The sequence below is a fragment of the Paramacrobiotus metropolitanus genome, unplaced genomic scaffold (assembly GCF_019649055.1).
Source record: "Paramacrobiotus metropolitanus isolate TYO unplaced genomic scaffold, Prichtersi_v1.0 Parri_scaffold0000141, whole genome shotgun sequence".
Lineage (NCBI taxonomy): Eukaryota > Metazoa > Tardigrada > Eutardigrada > Parachela > Macrobiotidae > Paramacrobiotus > Paramacrobiotus metropolitanus.
Genome location: NW_026570361.1, coordinates 178,608 through 201,261, shown reverse-complemented (window position 1 = coordinate 201,261; position 22,654 = coordinate 178,608). Strand labels below are relative to the sequence as shown.

The 22,654-nt window shown below is 44.4% G+C and overlaps 1 protein-coding gene across 1 annotated transcript; it reads right to left on the bottom strand.

Moving 5' to 3' along the window:
- Positions 1-19,450: 19,450 nt before the first annotated feature.
- LOC129599261 (uncharacterized) lies at positions 19,451-21,779 on the bottom strand. Its single transcript, XM_055497451.1, has 2 exons — positions 19,541-21,779; positions 19,451-19,488 (listed from the first exon to the last, which is right to left on the bottom strand). Exons 1-2 carry the CDS (start codon positions 21,777-21,779, stop codon positions 19,451-19,453), a joined length of 2,277 nt encoding a protein of 758 aa, XP_055353426.1.
- Positions 21,780-22,654: the final 875 nt, after the last annotated feature.

The following is a 22,654-nucleotide window of genomic DNA, read 5'->3' as shown; positions in this document are numbered from 1 at the left end:
TCTTGATGTGAAAAGACCTGCTGATAGACAGAAAACTCCCCAGATTTCACCAAACACTAGTCAGGAGGAAAAGCCCCTGGACAAGCAACCAAAACTAGAAATCGCCAACTCATTTGAAGAGGAGGATACTTAAAGTAGAGGAGGAAAGGCACAGTACTGCTTTACAGAAGACCAAAACATAGAACATCAGTCTAGGCAAACGGCAATCAAAGTGTCGACCGTGGAATTAGCACAAGAGAAACCCAGCGTGGAAATAGTGGAACGCAAAGTAGAAGTAACCGAAAAGCGAGACAATATACAAGAAAGCAGAATGGCGGAAGGTCCGAAGGTCAAACTGCCACCACCATATTCGGCAGCACCGCACGAAGATGCAGAAACCTGGTTGGAATCGTATTTGCGTTGCGCAGAATCATATTCTTGGGATGATGCTACTAAGGCCAGACGATTTTCGGAAGTGTTAGCAGGAACAGCGCGTAAGTGGATAAAAAATCGCCCTCCGGCGGCAGGCGTTGATTGGAACATCTTAGAAAGAGAATTTCTAACAACATTTGGAAAACTCGGAACGCCGGAAAAGGCTATCGATACACTGATCTCTCGACAATAAGGAAACGAAGAAGATTTTCGGACATACTACTTTTCAATCGTGGATCTATGCAAACATGCGGATCCTAACATGAAACAAACAGAAATAGGTTATTTTATTTTAAAAGGAATGAGAGATCGACAAGCTGCTATGCAGTTGCGTGTTATGGGAAAGAAAACACCTAAAGATATATTGGAGATAGCTGAAGAATTATACCCTGTGAAAGAAAAGGATCAAGAAAGTCAAAGGTCAGCAGTATTGCTGACTCTCCCGTTTGCTAATGAAGCACGGAAACAAAATGAGCACTCAGATGAAAGGACAAAGAAAATAGGTGATCTACTGGAAAAAATGAACGAAATTCTCAACATTAATTCCCACGTTAGCGAAACGCATGATAACGGTTTCATTGGAGAAGAAACTTTGGAAGAAAATTCGGAAAATATTTTTATTTGTCACCATTGTGGCGCTGAATGGCCGTCACATAGTGCGTATCTTTATGATGAATGCAACGAATTTGGAGAAAGTTAGAAAACTATCCAAAATCACCTGCAAACGTGTTTGTCTCAGTACGGGAAGGACGGTAATTCACTGATTCTAGGCATTCTTCATATGCCCTATTATTTTATTATAATAACTATTTAAGTTCTTTTTCAGTTTTCAGTTCTTAGTATTGCCAATATTATTATTTAATACAAGTGCTTATGCAGTTAATTTCAAAATATAGTCAAATAAGAAGATTTTCCACCGTACCTCGGAAGAAACGGTATGAAAGAATACCGTCAGCAGTTTTTCTTTTTCGAAACACACTGTTTTTAATATGGTTTTTCTGCACGACCGAAGTGCGTTTATGTCTAGATGTTGTATACGAAATAATTGTTTTATTTATTATTTGTGATATTACTTCAAGGTTTGCACTTTATGTTTTTTGTTTTTTAGTTTTCATAAAAGCTAAATTTAATTGGCATAATTACATTCGCACTTTTTCTAATATGTTAACGATTAGCACTGATGATTGTTGTAAATGCAAACAATCAGTTACCGAGAATGGATTGCACACTACATCCTGAAGGAACCGACTTGGATTTGATTATCTGGTCAATTTCAGTATAATATGAATTTTTTTATGTTTGTTTGGTTCTTAATTCGAAATATGTTGCAAAATGTTTTGTAGTATGAGCCCACTTTGACAGTTTTTTGAACTGGTATATACCGGATGAAGTATATTAGATTATTTGTTTCATGTATTTGTTTATTTTTTTAACGTCATTGTGCTGGTGTTGTTGGATTCGCCAGAGACGGCGAATTTTGAAGAGGAGGATTGTGACGACATCGTCACTAGTCGCACCGCATGACCATTAGTCACCGGAAGCCTACGTGCAGGTATGCCCTGCACATTCCTGCGCGGTCATATGGCATCATGCTGACCGCATATTACATCATCATGCCGTCATGCACTCTGTCATTGGCTTGTCGCCACACCAGCCCCACCCATGGCAGCCGAGCCCATCCGGACCAGGACCATATATAAAGCACCCCTCCACACCGTACCAGTCAGTAGTCGGACAGCAGTCTACCAGCAGTCTACCACTCGACTACCAGCCTACACCTGGCTTACCTAGCATTAGCATTGTTATTGTGGGCATAGTGTTATATTGAATAAAGGTCACAGTCATACGGGTGCGTTACCTAACCGTTATAGGGACACATAGGTAACACGTAAAGGTCATCGTCGACCTGCGCAGGTGTAGCACAGGTGCGCTTACAGGAGAACTCTATACTGCGACATGCGCCACCCGGAAAGAGCTACTGAGCGTGTGTAATCAGCTAGTGCTGCGCAAATATCCGGCGTGGGCCGTTATCAGCCGATCCGCGCAGGGAATATTGGCCAGCGATGTTGATTCGTCGCTACCAGCAGCAGAGACAAGCTTTCTATATGAGTTTGATGAGTTTCGTTTGGATACTTTGACAAATGCTATCGTTCCTTGTTTGCGCATCCGTTCCACCGATACGCCGTTAGATCAGTGGCGTGCTTTATTAGCGGCGGCGAACGACAACTGTGCGCCTATTAGTCAGCGGATATATGCAAAGGTCACAGGAATTCATAAACGATGGGTGCAAACGTTATCCTATCCTCACGAATGGACCAGCATTCGCACTTTCTTAAAAGCGTGAGTAGCGTCATTTCGATATTTTACACCGGAAAACCGCGGTGTATAATAGCAAACAACTTTTGTAGCTTTTATGGAACTATTGCTGTTATTGCAGTAACGGCTGTAATCTTTCCAGCTTCGACGTTTTTCGCTCGGGTGTCAATCCGCAGCACTGGGACACGCTGGACCTCCGCCAGTTGGACATTTTCGCTTTGAGCTACGTAACTTTGATAGCTCTGGATGGGTGCTATATAAAGTAGTGATACTACTGTAAACAGTAACCTGCAAAAACGCTCCCTAATTTTGAGGATAATAATTATTATTTTTCGTTGAATACTTAGTTCCCGAAATGCTTGTTCCTGTTTCAGGCTGCTGAATGAAATGGTTGATCGCTTTTGCTGCGATTTGTTTCCGCTGACTCTTTTTGTTCGTATCGGCGCATAATTATAAAGAAACAAATGGTTCTTTGAATGATTGTTACAGCTCATGTTTGGAACTGAGTCAGACGCCCCTAAGTCGGTAAACATTTACAAGATACCGAAACACCATTCCTCCAAGATAATTCGAAAAAGCGGAAGCTAGAATCAAGCGATATACGCAATATTCCCATGCACACCCTGAAAATATTTGTACTTCATAGCGTATTTTATTTCAACAGCCTAACGCGAATAAGGTCGAGTGTGTTTTGTTCATGAACAAATATGCATTTTTTAATAACAGGATAATTTAACTAAAACGTTGCCTCAAAAAGGCTATAGACCGAGGCTTCCCGGTAAAGTCACGGATTTTGCGGCCGAAACGAGTTAGCTTGGCAAAAGCCATTCCAATGCCCCGAGGGTCTCGACAGCTAGAGGACAGAAAAGATATCCCAAATCCTCGAGGTGTTTCCGGCGCTCGAAATCTTCTATCAGCTGCGCTACACTTCCGGCTCAATATTAAAGGGCAGTAAATTCTTCTAGACCGCCCGCAAGGGGCGGCTTCTTTGATGAAAAAAAACCACCAAACAATGCGGGCGGTCAATGCGAATTTACGCTTTCTGATTATCAAGCGAGAACAATGGGAGACATCTCGAGGTGCCGTACCTCCAGATTCGCAGAATAAATAAATAATTTCAAAAGACTGTTTTCAGTCAACGCTGTTGAAGGTCAATTGGCTTCCCTACATATGTTTTGCCAGCAATAGGAAAGATGAGCACATTCAGTGTTGGCGACTAGATTGCTTAAAGTTAAACTCGCAAGCATTAATAAATAAGAAAGTATCGATTTCCGGGTTAAACCTGGCTGAGTTACGTACTGACCTGTTAGTCCCCGACCCCGTGCAGTAAGCGCGGTGTTGCACACAGTATACAGCTTCCAAAATCTTGCACTTCTGGATGATTAGCTAGGCTACTTTCAAGCCAGTGCCCAGTGGTGCAGGCAGATCGATACCACCGTTATGTTATTACTCTTTTCAGTGAGAAAGCGAAAGGCACGACGGCAACTAGTACGGTGCCGTTGTCTCTTAAGCTGACCTGGACGAAAAAATCGATACCGGCAGGCTTCTGAACACCCTATCGATTGTTTATCGATTGTTTTGCTACACAAGATACACTCTGGCGACCAAAATGTACGGCAAACGATGGCTTTCAAACACTATCTACGTGGCTTGCTTTTATAGTTTCGTTGTTGCTAGTGTTGCCAGTGCCATCCGCTGAACGGTGTTAAACAGTACCTTCCTGTTTCTCCGAGCGCGATTATGAAAGCAACGCCGCGTTACCTTCGCCAGCTGTATTCCGGTGCGCGAGAAATCAACTACGGAAACACGGTGTTAGTGCAGCGCGACGACGGTCAGTGGTGGCTCGGTTACGTTCAGGACATCGACGGCGACAAGTTTTTGGTTGACTTCGATGCTCACACGATCAGCGCCCAATGGATTCACACGCGGCACCTATTTCACCATCAATTCGCGAGTCCGATGACCCGAAAAAGTTTGGAGATTGTGGCGCTGCGCGATGGTGAAGGAGGCCCCATGGTGTTCCGTCCGGTCACCATCATCCGCCACCTGCTTTTTAAATTCTACATCGTTCGCTTGGATGATCCAAATGAGGAATCCCCGGAATCGAGTGCGCAAGCGACGACCTACCACCTTGTACATCATACGCAGTTCGCACGTGAACCAGAGTCGAGCGACAGCTTTTTCGGGAGAACTACTTGGATCCAGTACAAGAAACATGTCATCAAGTTTCCCAAAGCTCATCTGCTTCGTGAAGTGGATTTCCTGCCCACATTTTTAACGAACACCTGCCAGTTAGGGCGGGGCCGTGGTAGTTTATGTAAAGCCAAGTGTCGCCATCAACGAGAAGAAGATACGGACCACTTTGCCTTCGTTTGCAACACAAAACACCGGCCGCCGTTTGACGAGGTGTATAATTTTGAGGTCGGCTGCCGAATGTTCGTGCGAGTGGAAAAGGATACGGTTACTATCATTTGCGCGGAAGTGCATAGTGACGCCAATCGCCACAGTGTGTGGTTGAACGAGAACGCAGAGCACAGCAGTATGTCCTGGCCCGAAGAAGCTTTGACGAGGGCCTGTGAAAGCTATCTCGCTGAGCAGATTAAAGAACAAGCCGCGATCACCGAGGATATTATGGGGCATGGTGAGTGCCCGATCCACAACATCCTGGAATAATGCTACCTTGTGTCTTGCTGTTTTGTTTGTGGGTGACTCTACGCAATATTGTTCTGCAGGTATGGACGACCCAACCATCAGCGACCTGCCGCATCCAATCCTGATTCGTATCCTGCTAAATCTGGATATCGATACCCAGTTAAAAACCCATAGGTAATTTTTAAATAGACCGCAGAGCAAAGTTTGTAATACAAATTTTACCTTTGGAATAGTAAAAGTAGTAATTTCTAAAGTGATGGTTTTAATGGTATCATTGGTATGTGGTGTTGCGATCAGGGTATGCGCGCTGTGGAGGCGTGTTTTGCTGGAAAGTGACAGCAATCAGGACATCTTCTTCGACTGCCTCGGAATGTGTGCCAAGAAACCGTACGATCCATATCGCGCGGTCGATATGAATTTTCGCGTTTTCAAATTCCTGACCATCCTGAATCGAATGTTTAATCAACATACCCAATTGTTGGCCCTGTTAGACGATGGACAGTACGGCTCATGCAATGACAACACCTTTGATATCAAAGATAAAATGATGGGTGTTAAAATGTTGCTGAAGACTAAAGACATCCGTCTGCCGCGGATCATCGTGATGAACGGTTCCGATATCCCGCGTGCATCGTCATTCTGCTTCATGGCCGTTAACCGTAATAAGCACAGCGGGGATTACGAATGCCGGAAGCTGTCCAAGATGATGAAGGTTTGCGACGAACTGCTGCTTATAAAATATAACGCAGCCGAATCCATCACTGGATCAGCATTAGCCATATTGTACGACGACCATTCCCCATTGTTGGACAGCGAACGAGAATTGATACAACGCCACGATTATGTGCGGCCGGATGTCATCATTCCGTTCCTGCGTTTTCGGTCCATGGAGACGGCGGCTGAGCAGTGCCGGCGTTTCTTAACCGCCGCCAACGACAACTCTCCGGCCGTTACTCAGCGCGTGATTGAGAAGGTCACGGCGATACATGCGCGCTGGGTGCGGAAGTTTAAATACCCTGACGAATGGACCCGCATTCGTATTTTCTTCCAGATGTGAGTAAAAATCCACGGCAACTTCAACAAAGAAATACTAGTTCTCGTTAGCGGGAGGATAAAATGTTCAAATTTCTGGTGCATACCGTGCACAGTGACTACTTACGTAGGTTAACGCTAGATTTTATACAGTTTCAACAACATTGGTCCCGATGATAATCCACAACGCTGGGACACAATGGATCTCCGTGAACTGAACATATCCGCGTTGTCGAAGGTGACATTCGCCGCTTTGGACGGAGGTTTAAACGAAAACCAGGATTCAACAGAAGTGGTCTTCCGGCTCTCTCCTGACACTCCTAAATTTTTCCGCTTATGCTTATGCTGCAAAGCTGGGACGGAAACTTAATTATTTTTTTCCGAAATTTCATATTGGAGAACTACTGGTCCCGTAGGCTATTGTGGTTATCTTGCTGATAAACGTGTTGTCTATTAAAAAATTAGTGGTGCAAATTTATTACCAAAGAGGCTTGGCAATTGCTTTGGCAGTATTCTGGAGTGGAATAATCTGAGTAATGGACGGGAAGCTGGTTTTGGGCGCTGTGATGCAGCGCTGGCACTGCTCGGCGGCTGTCTCCGTGAAGTGGAAGCGCAGGAACGGAATGACCACTTCTAGACGCCCTTCGTTTGCATCCCGCAAACAGCCATTCTCCCTTTCCGGCAGGGCAAATCCGGCGTTGTAAAACGAATACAGCAGCAGAGACTCTTAGCTTCCCCGATGCCATCACATGCGGTGTAACTGATCAGCACCAGCGCCTCACACATTTCCATCCAGTCCGATAGATGACCGCATTCAACCTGCCCACTTCGCTGCTCGTCGGGTCTCAGAAGTATGAAGGAATCACACCCCTGCCTTGTGCCCTCGTAGCCATTCTTGATAACGAGGTGCGGCAGGCGAAGGCGCTTTTTTCCAGTGCATCCAAAACGATCCACCTTTTCAAAGTGAAATCGCTTATATACTACAGAATACAGATAGGATCTTTTGCAAAGAATAAGCCACACTGAAGGTCAAATTTGGCACAAAGCAAATTGTTGTTACGGTAAGGGCAAGAGCCACAAAGTAACTGCAATCTGTAGGTGGTTAACAACAGTATCAGAATGAAGGTGCATGGCGCATGCTTATTGTTGCATTTTGTTTAATGACTACCATTGCCTAAGGCCTCGTGTTTCGCGTTCCACGATTTATGTTAAATATTTAGCGTTTCCTGTTTCGTTATTTGGGTGGACGATTTGACAATGAATGCTACTGGTTACTTGCAAAGGCGCAGATCAGCAGATGCTGTACCTATTCAAAAACTAGCTTTCATATTATCGAATGCAAGAATGTTTTAACCTTTTGTTAGGTACAATTCAATAAAGCTCAGTGGCGTTTATATAGGTCACACTGCGTGGCTGTTAGCTTTCACTGCGAGTAGACTAGGTATGCCAAAGACAGTAAATAACGGTCCAGTAATTTAGTGTTCTTGGCTGTGCCCGATTACATAGAGAGCACAATTGTACATACGTGCAAGTTTCAAACCAGCTTTCCATGCTTAGGCAGAAGCAAACGGAACTAAGAATGGAAATTCTCAACAGGTAGATACTAGAGAGCAAGCAAGACTCTAGGGATTAGAGAAGGCGCTAGTTCTCTACTTCGATTTATTTGTAGCAGAAGACCAAAAGCGGCGGAAATACGAATATTTAGCACCTGAGTACTATTTTGTTGCATTGGCTTTTGAAACTTTTGGCGTCGCTAGCCCTTCATGTCTTAAGTTTTTGCGAGAATTGGGCAGGCGGTTAAAGGATGCTACGGGAGAACGACGCTCTTACGAGTTTCTGCTACAACGTATTAGCATTGAAATACAGCGGTGGAATGCGCTGTCCGTGACTTCTACTGTACCGCGTTCTGATGGTTTTAACGCTGTTTACTTTTTTTTATGATGTTGATGTTTAAAACTGCTGAACGATAAGCAAACCAATAAATTAAAAAAAAAATTTATTTGTTCCTTTATGGGTAATGGTGCTCTCTGTCCCGTTAGTGCCTACTTATGCAGTGGGCAGCAAAAGAATACTTGCACGAGCGGTATATTCTGGTAGCCTGGTAGGCACTGCTGCATCAGTCAGTTTGTGCCGGGTGAGCCACGCACTTGTGCACCACCATTTTTCGTTTTCTGTTCGTTTTTCGTAATAGGCGACGATACGAACGTGGTAGTTTGCACACGGTACTCGTTCCGCTCCAAATGGACGCCTCTAGCACGTATTTTTCGGGATGCCAGCGAGTTCGCGACCAGTTCAGTATGGCCAACACGGTGCTGGTGAAACTGACAGAGGGCGTTTTTGCTTTGTGTTACCTTCAGGATATTGACGGCGACAGTGTTTATATCGATTTCGACTCTGAAACTTTTCCACCTTCATGGATACGTACAAAGGATGTATGGCAACATCTCCTGGTTGCGCAAAATCATCTCCCCGATGTGCACGTAGCTTTATGAAGTGAAGAAGGGACCTTGGAGAGGAGCCTTTCTGTTTGGACCCGTCAAAAGTCTGCCGCGATTGTACCTATGCGATTCATCTTACTACTATGGAAGTATGCACACGAACTATGTTGCAACAACAACTGATCAGTTAAATGCGTGCCGCGTTGTGCATAGATGGCAGTTGGTGGCCCAGTTGCCAGATGCCGGTGAACCATCCCTTTTCGGCCGGCTCGCTTAAATTCCGTTCGCCAAACACGTTGTCCATTTGGATCAGCTGTGTATGTGGCCTTCGTGGGACCAAAGCCGCCTGGTGACTCTTCTCGATCTAGCATTTCGTGATATTCAGTTATTCACTATTCGGACAATGTGGAAAATATGGATCGAGTATACGTGAAAATTGGCCCAACAACAATGACCTTTGTCGTTCTAGCGATCGCACAGTATGATTGGTCGCACAGACGTCATCCTTGGAACGAATATTTTGTGGAAAGGATAACTGCTGCCGTATATGGTTTATTAGCATATGATGCAGAGTGCGAAGTGAAGGGAACAAATGCGACTCTGAAACCGTTACCTCCAATTATCACCCAACTAAATGGTAAGCCACTTCGAACAGCAATGGTATAGGCAGCTGTACAAGTAATCTTTCTTTAAATCATTGGACTAATGAGTAAGATTCTCTCTGGGGAGAATCTGTTTATTATTGGCCTACACGGATGGCCACTCCTCCTCTCAGCCGGCCACCGGTCATCGGTGGCGCATATATAAAGAGCGCAGCATACCGGCAACTTTCAGTTGCATGCAGCAGCAGCAAGCAGTTTTCCCGCCCGCCCACTCCTAGGAATGCGGATACCGTGAAGACCGTGGGATTTTGGACAAGTGGAATCTTTCGTTTCTATTAATCTATATATTTAGCTTGTTCTCCAAGATTTTGCTTTTCACAAATACAATATTGTTGTTTTGTGGTGGATTTGTGTAATTATTTGTGCGGAGGCGTACCTGCCCTGTGCAGGTGTTCTTTTGTCATTTGTGCTAAGCAGTTGTTGATTGCAGTGCAGTTGTTTGTTCGTTTCCGGTGGACAAATTCGTCCACCAAGGATTTTGTTAATAAAATCCACCCCCCATGCGCGGCAAGGTTTTATCGATATAATACATTGTAGTTAGGCACAATAATCGCCATATTATCGCTAAGAGCTTGAACTAACAATTGTCTGTTTTGAATAGCACAGATGTTAACCAACCATTGGTCACCATCCTGCCTTTGGAAATTGTGTCAGAGGTATTTCTTTTTCTGGACATTCACACTGTGGGAAAATGCAGACGGTAAGGTTGGCGCTGTATGACATACAGAATTTCTTCAGTACGTTCAGTCAAGGCGCTCCCACAGGCCACAGTTGATGTTCGCTCAAAAAACAGAACAAAAAATAAAATTATCAAACAGCAAAAGGCAGATTCACAAACAAATTCAACAAAACAAGATACCGAACCGAACAGGTTTTCTTGTTTCTTTAAGACTTGTCCAACTAGGGCAGCTCGCTCATAATTGAGGGAACATACTGCTCCTTCGAATTTCTACGTCCAATAGAAACTACGATGTACGTACTACGTATTGTGTAAATAATGAACGCTTTGCTTAAATCCAGCGCAACGTTAACTTCAGATTGTTAATAGTTTCACACTCCATTGATGATAGCTTAACCAACTAAATTATTTTGAATCTTTTTGATGAACTTTAAATACCATAAAAAGTTGTCATTATGCTTGTGAAAAAACGTATCGTTAAGAAAGAAACTGCCAACTTTGCTAGCCTTTCCAGCGCTTGCAAAAGTGCTACTTTTTCTGGCAGCTGGCAACCAATTTCCTCAGAAAGAATTTTGTGTGCTGACAACAACGTTCCAGCTGTCAATTTTTGTCGCGAATTCTATAGCCGGTGTGTTTTGGATTCCAATTCCATAACGCTAGTTATTCCGCAGGATCTATTGCCACAAATGCAGATTAGGGATTATTCTGCGCTTGTTTACGACCTCGTTTGGCCGGTTTGGGTGTAAGGGCTCTGAATGCCATCGTAAAATTAAGAAAATATGTAGCACAAGGCTAAGTGGGATAGTCAGTTAGTTTGGTTTAATCGGTTTAGTTTGGTTTGGTTCATCGGTATTTTATTATAAATAGGCAGCATGTACATGCTCACACATGCAGCGTGTGCATGCTCGCAAGCACGAGTAGTGCACACTTTGCAAGCAGATTCGTACACAAACTCTGTGGCGCCATTTTATCGAGCCGCTACATTACATGTATCCAACAGGCATGTATCCAACGGCACATCGCATCCCTGTGTGCGTACAGTGGTCAGATTAAAGCTATTTGCTGACTGCCCCTGTCCGTCCCAACTGTCATGCGCTTTCCCAAACTCAAATCATTCGAACAGTTTTCTTTTCACGAGCAAGGTCTCTCCGAGTTTAAGCTGACTTTTCTGAAACTGTGCTTAAAACAGCTCCGAACTTCAACCCTGGGACCTTTACTTTTGACTAGTAATGACCTCATTGACCGGCGGCTTGGCGCAGAAATTATGTATAACAGCGTGCAGCGATTACAGAAATTTGAAAGCGAAAAATAAAATTATGCAAACAAGTAAGCTAATATAACATTGCGTCATTAATCTGCCATTTTTTGAGAAATTTCTTCCTGTTAACCGAACTTATTTTTGATTGACCTTTTTTACATATACCGGTACTTTAATGCCTAACATTATAATTGCCATATATAGGGTGTGCTTTACTTGGAACGTTTTATTGGTGAACCCTGCTCGACTTCCGGATTCAACAATTATCAATTTCTCCAGTATAACAAAACAGAAATTCGCCCGCCGCGATGCTGAAGGATATGAAATTGTGTTTTTGCTCGAACAAGGCGTCTGGAATTACACGAAACTCCTTGTCCTGCACAACTTAACGGATCACGGTTTTGGAAGTATTGGCGACAACAGAATGGACCGTGGGCTATCAGCATTCTTACAGTTAAAACGGATGATGCCAAGTGTTGTAGTTCTGAAATCATGTCGCCGCGCACAAAGTGTGCCAACGGGCATGATATACGGAGCGGCTGGCCAGAAGCTTGGGCGGAGCGTGCAATTTCCCTATTTGCTTTTGGCTAGGCACTGTCGCACGCTGATAGTTTGCGATCTAACCGTTACAGTAGCATTCGGATACTCCTGTACAAGAATGCCCGGACGTCTCTATGAGGACGAAGGCCCAGCTTTTGTTATAATAATTCCGCGTATTCGTTCTGGGCCACGTCAGAAAAGTGCAGCATTACTTTCCCGGCGTTTCAAACTAGCCCTGAATCGGCACTGCCCAAGCTTGAATAAATCGATGAGAAGCTGATTAAGGGAACTTCACGCACGTTGGGTTGAAACGGCAGGGGATAAAAGGTGGCAGTGGCACCTGCCACTGGCAATTGCCACTGGCAATGGCATCTGCCATTATGCTTCTGGCAAACGATAAAACGTGGCAATTGCCAAAAACAGTTATGCGTACTTTTTACGAAAAGTTGAGACCAAGAAATTTGACAAAACTAAGAAAGGGTTATCCGTTATCCTAGTAAATGGTGTTGGTAATAGTACTGGTAGGTACACCGTGCCTGTAGTGGTAAACTGAGTGGTGCTGGTACCGATGGGGCAATGGGATTGGAAGAGATTTACTGCTACTATGCATTCAGTCTTTAATTTTCTGTTTTTCGAATTAGGTCGAGGTTTCGTCAGGCCTTTCAGTTTTTAGCTTGTAACGGTCTGAGGAGAAACTTAAAGGTATAACTGGCTTTTACGTAACCGTTTAAATTTTTTAGCTCGATTGGTGGCATTCAGAATTGTATCCAAAAGAGAATTCCTTTACGATTCGTAACAAAAAATAGGTTTCGATAACAGTTCTACCTAATGTCAAACGTTGACCGACAGTTATCCCTTTTCTAAGTTTTAAAGCGAAGACACTTAAAACCGGCACCACAGTTATGGACAGCAACTGATGATAATTCGAGCTGTCAGAAGCACGATAAGCCACAAGCACTACAGTGCAGTGACTAAACGAGACCCCCATCGACCTCGGGACTTTTTTAGACCAAATCTGACCTCGGGATAATTTTCAGCGCATTTTTCTGATATAGAAACCATTTTTCAAAAATATTTTTTGAAAGAAAAAATTTCTGACTGCCGGGGCCCCCTCCGCCCCTCAGTAATCTTGGGCGGTTGTAATGGCGCCGCTAACAAATCTTTTATTTTTGCACTTTAGAGACTTTTGATAGGTGAATCGATGTCGTTGATTCTGAATATGTTGTCAGAAAATTTTTTCGAGTCGAAGCAAAGAAAATTTTTTGATAAAAACAAAATTTTGTAAAATCCACCTAAAATTTTTAAAACGCAAAATTCTTCCTTCAGATAACTAATACAATTTTTTTAACAACATATTCAGAATCAGCGATATCGATTTACCCAGAAAAAATTTTTGAAATGCAAAAATAAAAGATTTGTTAGCGGCGCCATTACAACCGCCCAAGATTACTGAGGGGCTGATGGGGCCCCGGCAGTCAGAAATTTTTTCTTTCAAAAAGCATTTTGAAAAATGGTTTCTATATCAGAAAAATGCGCTGAAAATTATCCCGAAGTCAGATTTGGTCTAAAAAAAAGTCCCGAGGTCGATGGGGGTCTCGTTTAGTCACTGCTACAGTGTAATTAACGTAAAAATTCAAAAAGATCACAAATTATAAAGTATTTGCCAGAAAAATTAAATTATTATTGCTCTACGGTCCGTTCATCAAAATTATAACCTCCCTTTATTTGTAAATTGCAGTTACCAATAATGACTTTGAGTTGTTTTCATTCATTAATAATCCGTGATTTATTCCGCGCAAAGTCTACTGGTCGGTTATACACGACTTGGGTTCGGCAATATAGTCAAGCAATTTTTGAACCTTTTCTGGCCATGAGATGACACGGTTCAAGTTAATGTCTAAATCGGTGTCCCGAATGAGTTTATTTGGAATTTCGTGTTTGTGGCAACTGCCATGTTTCATCGCTTGCCAGTGAGCTGCCACTGCCAGTGGCAATTGCCAGTGGCAGGTGCCACTGCCACCTTTTATCCCCTGCCGGTTGAAACAGTGCCATATCCAGGTGGACCAGATCAGTTTTATCAGTGGTCACTTGGAGGACTTCCTGGGCTGCTCCAAACGTGAGAAGATAAGGCTGCGTAATGATTATTACTGCATTTCAAACGATGTGAATGTCTTAATACATTTTTACAAAGTTATATCGTAATAGAACTGAATAACCAGATTAAATTGAAAAGCCGCATTTACTCGCACGACGACAAGGAGATTTCGTCTTTTGTCTTGTTTCTTGAAATTTTATTGTTTCTAGTCTCGATCCTCGTCAAAGGGCACCTGACTTTTGGACAATCTGGACCTTAGAGTATTCGACGACATCCCTTTTCCAAAACTAGTTGAATTAATACTTGCCAAGACTTTTTTGGATAAATCGTTACCATGCGGAAATGAAAAGCGGAGGTAACAGAGTAATGTCAGAACGCATATGTATGTATTACTGCATTTTTTAGCGACTCAAACGTACTCAATCGTATCGTTCCAGCGTACTCAATCGTGTGTCTGTACTTTGGTCTTTCGGTCTAATAAAACTGAAGCAGATTTTTGCTCTACGTTATACTGTATTTTCACGAGTTTAAGGAACACGAAAATACCCTAGTTCTGCTTGCAGCCACCCGGGGCCTGAAGCTACGTTCAAACTGGTTCACTGACAATGCATTCTGCAACTCACATGTCAGTACTGCAGAATTGAGAATACCACGTAAACACTCGGACTGATTCAGACAGTCTTCAAATACGGTCTTACCTCGTCAAAATTAGGAATCCGAACAAGGAAAAAAATTAAACTAAATGACACAGCCCAAGCTTAACGAAGCCTGCTGAAATACAGATTTACGATGTTGCCCCTCAGGGGCGCCCCCTTGCCAGGGGCAGGCCCTGCCACACACAAGCCAGATCCATTTCTGGGCCAAAAATCAAAGCAAATTTGGCCATAATAAAATAATAATGGATACCTCAAAAAAACAGTAATGTGCTTCTGTGAATTGTAAAATGGTGCTCCGTAATGAGCTGCAGTAAATTCAAAAATGATGTAAAATGCAATTGTTGATTTTAGAGCTCACTCAGCTCAGTGAACAGCTTTGAACATAGCTGCAGGCCCCGGGTGGCTGCGAGCAGACCTAGGGTATTTTCGTGTTCCTTAAACTCGTGAAAATACAGTAAGTGGCACCCGTTTTTTTTCAGCAGTGCCTATCCGCATTCGAATAATAAATATGGCCCGGCTCTCCAAGCAGAAAACCGGCAGCGGCAAAATTACAGATTCCTTGGAGATCCATCGTATTTGTTGTACTTACCCGTTTGTTACAAAAACCCTTGGAGTGCTTGGAGAGACAGCGAAAGACATGCTTAATTTCTTAAGGGTTTCGGGGGATTCAGAAGAACGCTCTGTGGCTATTTCAAAGCAACGGTTTAGCCTTGCTATAATGAAGGGAAATACGGCGACAGTTTTACGAGCCTTGCCAAGTAAAAATAAAGTGGTGGACGGCGAAGTTGTTGGTTGCTTTTTCTTTTAGTATTAATGATTCTGATTAGTATGGCTTTGGTGATCGTGATAGGGAGTGTGGAATAATTTTGTCTTCCGTAATATATATACCTTGCCGGCGAACATGGTCCACCTTTTTGTTAAGTAAGCTCAACAGTCTGCCGCAGTATCCATTTTAGAGCGCTGCGCGAGCGTCAAATGATTGGCTCATGCTCGCTCGTGTCATTTTAACATTCAAAAAATTTTCTCAGCTCGCTCGTGCTGCCTTGTCTACTCGCTCGCTCGGATCGTGTCCAGATTCCTTATTGCTCAGACAGTTCTGCGCTCAGCTCGTATGCCATCTTAAGTTTGTAGGCTCAGATCGCTCGCGAGCGAAATTATGTACGGATATACAGCTTAGGACTAAAAGGACGCATAACCTCATACCCAGATATCCGTACGCATGTGGCAGTGCACTTGTACGACAATCGGATATTTGAAACTTTAATAGGCAATATGAATTTCCTGTCGGGGCGTTATGAATTTACGGCTGTCGGCTTCGAGACATTCGGTAGTTTTGGTACATCTGCGAAACGATTTGTTAATGAGATTGGGAGGAGAATTTTGCTACAAACCGGCGAAATCCGTAGCCTCGAGTATTTAAAACAGAATATTTCTTTGGCTATTCAACGGGGTAACGCTGCTTCTGTAATTGGTACTGTTGAAAACGTTGTTTTGTTTAATCGTAAATAGACCTTGATATTGTTATCCGAGCCATGGAAATAAAGTGCAATACAACATAGGCAATAGCCGTCAAAGTAACAAGAAGTGCAAGCGCAGGCACACTACGTTACTTTATCGGATATTTTAGCGTTACGTTACGTTACGTTATCGGATATTTTAGCTGAGTCGTACAGAGCACTGCGCCGCATGCGCTGGAAATGCTGTGGGTGGGATTAGGCGTCTTTTTGTCCTAACGTAAGCTGTAATATAAAAGCGCATTACTACCGATCCTGCCACGTACGTAGCGAAATTGGCCGTTATACTTCTATTGGTGTCAGTTTGTCACGTAACGAAATCTTTTATCTTTGGTACCCCTAACCCCTTGGAGCACCTCGTAACAAAATGGTTACGTAATACACTACTTGAATTGCCCCAAAGCCTACGGACGGTCTATGCGTTGGCAACTTGGCACACAATGCTTCATCCTGTTCCAAATCCGGGATCCGTTCCATCCATACGCTCATTGCAGGACGACCCTTTGACCTCCTTGCACTCAAATTTTTTCGAAAAATCTTTCCAAACTGAATATTTGAGCAATGCATTTTGCTGGCCTCGGAATAGCTTTGGAGGACTAAACGAGCTGTGGACGTTTCAAGTTGACGATTTTTTCCTAATAAACATGAACGGGACGCCACGATACTTTCGGCAATTATATTCGGGTGCGCGGGAGGTGAACTACGGGAACACGGTGCTAGTACAGCGTGATAACGGCCAATGGTGGTTGGGATACGTTCAGGATATTGCCGGCGACCATTTTTTCATTGATTTCGATGCCACGAACGAACCAGCTGAATGGATTCATTCTCGTCATCTCTGGCCACATCAGTGCTTCCAGCATTGCTCCAACGAATATATTGGGTCGATCATGCAAGTGGCGCTGCGGGAGAGCCCAGGCGGACCCTTGGTGTTCCGATCGTGTACTGTCTTGAGCGACCTAATGTGCTACATGTTTTTCGCTGTGAGCGTGGATACTGCGACTTGTCACCGAGACAGCACGTCGTCGGCACGAAACCGTATCGTGCATCATAGTCTATTTGCCCTGCAAATGCCGCAGTCCAGCGATGGGAAGAATTTTTTTGGCCGACGCACAGGGTTGGTTTACAAAAAGCACGTCATCGGGTTCGATAAAGCCATCCTCATTCGCAATATGGATATGATGCCCAAGTTTCTGGCCGACAGCTGCCAGTTGGCACTGGGTAGTGGCGACCTCGGCTGCGGTGTGGACTGCCAGTTCAAAAAGCACGTGTGGGGTGATACCTTTTATTTTAATTGCCGTTCGCACTATAATGCTGCTACAAGTTCTGGTAGTTATCAGTTTGATGTCGGGTGTCGAGTTTATGTGCGAGCGGGATGGAACACCGTCACCTTCGTCTGCGCCGAAGTCCATGGCGGCCCTGACGGTCGCAGTATGTTTTGGAATGCAGATTCTCTAAAGGAAGCGTTCCAGAATCACCTGCTTAGCCAACAACCAGCGGGTCAGCCTGTAATGTCCGGCTTTAACGAGGCTGATCGCAGACTTCTAAGCGCCCTAGAGTGCGGTCAGTGACTATTATAATATACAAAATTCTAATAAAAATGCCTGCATTGTTATTCGATGCTACTTGCACTGCTTTATGCGAGCTGGACAGTAACTTGCGGATGCTTATAGATGAGGAAAAGACAGCTATTAGTAAACTCCACCACCTGATCCTGACTGAAGTTTTGCTTAATCTGGATGTGAATACGCGGTTACGCTTACACCGGCAAGTAATCTCTACTGTAGTCTCCGTATACGCAATCGTATCCATGTCGTTTGCCGGCAAACATTTTTCTGAATCCGATCGGCAGAAAATTATTTTTTTAGCTGTGCCGTATAATTTGGGAACGAAAGTCGTTACCGCAAGTTTGATCTTTGTTTTACTGTGTTGCAGGGTGTGCGGACTATGGAGAGTTCTGCTGCTTAACTGCAGCAACCGACACATTATGATCGCTCCTTGCCGAACGACAGAGAGTAACCCTTGGTGGGAGGCGTTTCCAGTTGATTATTATTACCACGGCTATAATTTTATGACTACACTTGTTAACACGGTAACCGGGGGGCGTTCAAGTCTTGGCGCTAATTTACGAAAAGCAACAAAACGCCTCAGAAAACGAGCGGTACACAAGTGTATGGGACATTTATCAGTTTTTACAAATTAAAGATATTCGCCTACCTTTGTTTATTGTGAACAACTGTTGTGCTTCCGTTGATCTACCGTGGTTCCTGTACATTACCAACAACTGCGACCTCCTGAACGAAAAGTTCGAGCACACTACCCAGAAAGAGTTACTCAGCGTGTGCAAGGAGCTGCTGCTGCTCAACTACCCTGCATGGACGGTTATTGGCAGAGCAGCGCACGGAATACTCGCCTGGGATCTGGAATCGTCGCTACCAGCAGCCGAGAGGGTTCATCTGTACAAGGATGATTTTCGTTTGGATAGCTTGACGAATGCCAGCGTTCCCTGTTTGCGCATCCGTTCCACGGACACGCCCTTAGATCATTTGCGTTGTTTATTAGCCGCGGCAAATGACAACTTTAAAATTTATGGACAGTAACAAACCAAGCTGTTTCAAAATAATTAGGTATACATAAATACATAAAGGGGAAGTCTTTTCCTATACAAGTCATTGTAAACCTCTAGAAAAGCAAAAACAGTTCATCGAGATTGCGACTGCACTCGACTGTACCAAGAACACAGGCAGCGTTGCCCCGTTGTATTTCTAAACTGCAACGCTGCAACAAAAACTGCTTCGCACGGCTTTCTCCAGTCTGCTCCCGAATACGTTTGGCCAGATCCGAGATAAAACCACTAGTGCTTGGTCCACAGGATCCCATAGTTTCGAAAGCAAAAGGCTGTACAATGTATCGATCCCTCAACTTCTCATATTTTCCCAGTTTTCGAATCTCAGCGGCTTCCGCGGCAGCGCCAGGGTGGTCAGAAGTTTGGCCAATATATGTTGCCGCTAGCGTGTCAGCTACAGTGACATCCCATACTAATGGTTTTCCATATTGCCAAGGATACAGGGTCATGCCAACTGGTCGTTTTCCAGTTTCCTTATCAAGTCCGGGAGGTTCCAAAATGGCGGATATTTTCGCAGATCCACACGCCCGCTGAACTATGTTGTTGAGCGCGCTGTGGCGCCGGATTCGTCCTACACTTTTCTTACAGCAAAGGCCATGATGACCGTACCTGTCAACCATTTCGCCACAACGGCATATGTGCTCATTACAAATAAAAGCACCTAAGCGTAAAGCCACAGCCACTCGTAAACTGACATCATCAAGAAGGTTTCCTAAACTGGACACAGGCAGCGCCGACAACCATGCAGAAGACTCTTTTGTAGACAGGGCCAACAAGCGAGCTTTAGCGATAACGTCGGCATTGTCCACTAAGAGACGGCGCATTTTGTCGTACATCACACCGGTCCACGCTGGCTGGAAACGACGGCTCGGCATAGGCGGTGGGTCTTCTCCAAGTTTCTCCTGATAAACCTTAACCACATTTTCTCTAGGGCTTTGACCAGTATCCGTGACAATCTCACAGACCAGAGGATCCGTAGCATAACACGAAGATAGATATGCAGGCAACGCTACATCCTCCGCCCTACAAAGGCCGATTCCTCCAAGGCGATCAGGTAAAATCGCTTGTCGCCACACGGTGTCGGACATTTCTACATTCGTAATTTCTTCCGCTTTTCTCCTCACGGTATCGTCAAACAGGCGCAGTTTATCTGGACACTTCCAACTCGGGGCGCACCTAAGAGTAAACAACAATCTCGGCAGCGAAAGGCTGTTCTTCAAAAGGAACAATGACTGATGCGCTGGCAACACACCGAGCAGATCAGTCAGACGTCGTATCTGACCGATCTTTCCATCTAACACTCGCCCAATCGCCAAATCAGTAAGTGGTGCACCAAGGAGGTCCAGCTGCTCCGACGAAACCAGCAGAATCTCAGGTGAAATAGAGTGAAAACTTTCAATGACTTCTTTCCGCTCGGATTCAGTGCCACCAAAAACGTGCAGCTCGCATTTCGACAAATTCAACTGCAAGCCGAGTGTGCGTGCTTTTCCCAATATAGTCATGAAATCTCCCAAAACGGTATCCGGATCCCCGCCGCACGTGCCGTCATCCAAAAACCAGATGTTTAATTCGGACTGTAATTCTCTGGACAAATTAGCCGAGATCAAACAAAACAGTAACGGGCCAAGTGGATCCCCTTGCTGGATACCATGGGCAGAGGCAATAATTTGATCTCCACAAAACAATGACGACGGAGTGCTGTATGCCGCGGAGATAAACGCATAATATTGAGGAGGAACTTCCGCCACTTTCTTCAACATCACATCTCTGCGGACCGTGTTAAAAGCGTTAGCAAAGTCAAGTTTTAACACAACCTGTACTTCAGAACAGTCATCCCGTACAAATTTACGAGCAGCATGTACGGCCGCTTCTGCACCTCCACGAGTACCATAACCGAGCTGCACGGGACGAAATAGTTCTCCCATCTCATCTTGAACGCGCCGGCTGATAACTTTTCCAAATAGCCGCCGCAATGTGCAACCGCAAGCTATGGGACGAATACCCCCGTTTTTCTTTAATAGAGGCGTCAACATTCCACCAAAGAACACTCTCTTGGCCGCCGCAGGGATCTTTCCGGATAGAGCTAGGTTGGCCAGTTTGGACAGGGCCGACAGTAAGGACCCCCCTGTTTCTCCAGGCACACTCACCATCTCCTTCAAATGCTGCGGTCGAAGACCATCAGGTCCAGCTGATGAGCCTGCAGGAAAAGATTTAACAGCGACAAGAATCTCATTCGGAGACACATTGTGAGCAACAGGTTGAACGTCACAGACCGTTGTATCCAGATCCGCTGGTGGATCTGGATGTTTATCACGTAACGCCTTAATAACGTCTCCCGTCAGCGCAGCAACCGTATCTTCAGACGTCAGAACTTTAACAGCACCGCTGATGTCACCATCCTGCAGTTTGGCATTCACCAGTTTGCGTAAGGTTTCATCAGTAGTCTTCTTCTTGCTGGTCTTATTACGGACAGTGTTAGGGAGAGGAGAATCTGCAGATGTGCCGCGCAAATTCGCCTTCACCGACGCAGCTAGGGAAGGTCCTCGTCCAGCTTTGGCAGGGGGAGCGTGGAGGTTGTCTAGTGGAAACAGCAACAATTTGGCCCAAGACTCTTCGTCATTCTTACTGCACACGTCATTGACTGCAGCCGTGTAGGATTCTGCGCAGGCGCGCCTGGCTCCTGCTGGAATGTGACGAAGAATGGGGTGCTTTTTCCGAGCTGCAAATATACGGGTTTCGATGGTCTCCAAAACTACTGTAGGAGCGGATGATCCAGGAAGTTGTGGTGCTTGACGGAGATTCTTCGCTTGAGCAGTACGACAAATATCAGAGGCCCGATGTCTGCTCAATCCGTGCTTAGTCGCACACACTTTTCCACACAGATCACAAACGAAAGACATAATGACATGATACTTCACTCACAAGATTTACTTTTCAATGGTAGTGCAACAAATTACAAAAATATGAAATTTCAAAAATAAAAAAAATGACAACTGTGCGCTTATTAGTCAGCGGATATATGCAAAGGTTGCAGACATGCACAGCCGTTGGGTGCGGACGTTGCCTTATCCTCATGGATGGGCCAGTATTCGAAAGGTTTTTAAAGTGTGAGTGAGTAGCGTCATTTAATATTGTCACGAGTAAGGTCGAACATCCTCTCAAAAAAATAGATAAATCTAAAGGGCTGAAAACACGGATCTCTCACCAAGGAGTTTATTGCCCCTGGGCATCTCCAATTGAGCATTTCCATGAGCATGGTCTAAATTCTACATCAGCAGTCGCCGAAGGTGGCTGTTTTATGCACCAAGCAGATACCGTGGAAGTATCTAACACCGAAATGCGGCAGTGCATAGCCAGGAGTTTTTGTGGCTTTTATGGAACTATTTCTGTAACTACGCACCTACGCTAGTTATTCGAGTCTATGGGTAGACGTACCTTTTTTTGACTTGCTTTTAGTTATCCAAATGGATCTTTTGTTATACGGAACGGATTATGGAAGCAGTTCTTTAATCACGTCGCAGTTCATGTGTAGCCTAGCGGAGAATATTAAGCATTAGACATTTGTGTATGCCCTTTGTCCAACACGCATTAATGAATGAAATCTTTTTAGGTTCGACCTTTTTCGCCCGGTTAACACTCAACAACACTGGGACACGATGGACCTCCGCCAGTTGGACGTTTCCGCTTTGAGTCATGTGGCCTTGATAGCATTGGATGGGTGTTATAAAGACCAATGACAATACTATGTACACTAACCTGTATAAACGCTTCCAGA

Coding starts and splice junctions, on each gene's coding strand:
- LOC129599261 (XM_055497451.1), bottom strand. CDS start 21,779: ATGTCTTTCGTTTGTGATCTGTGTGGAAAAGTGTGTGCGACTAAGCAC. Junction 19,489..19,540: donor GGCTGTGGCTTTACGCTTAG/GTGCTTTTATTT, acceptor AATGGTTGACAG/GTACGGTCATCATGGCCTTT.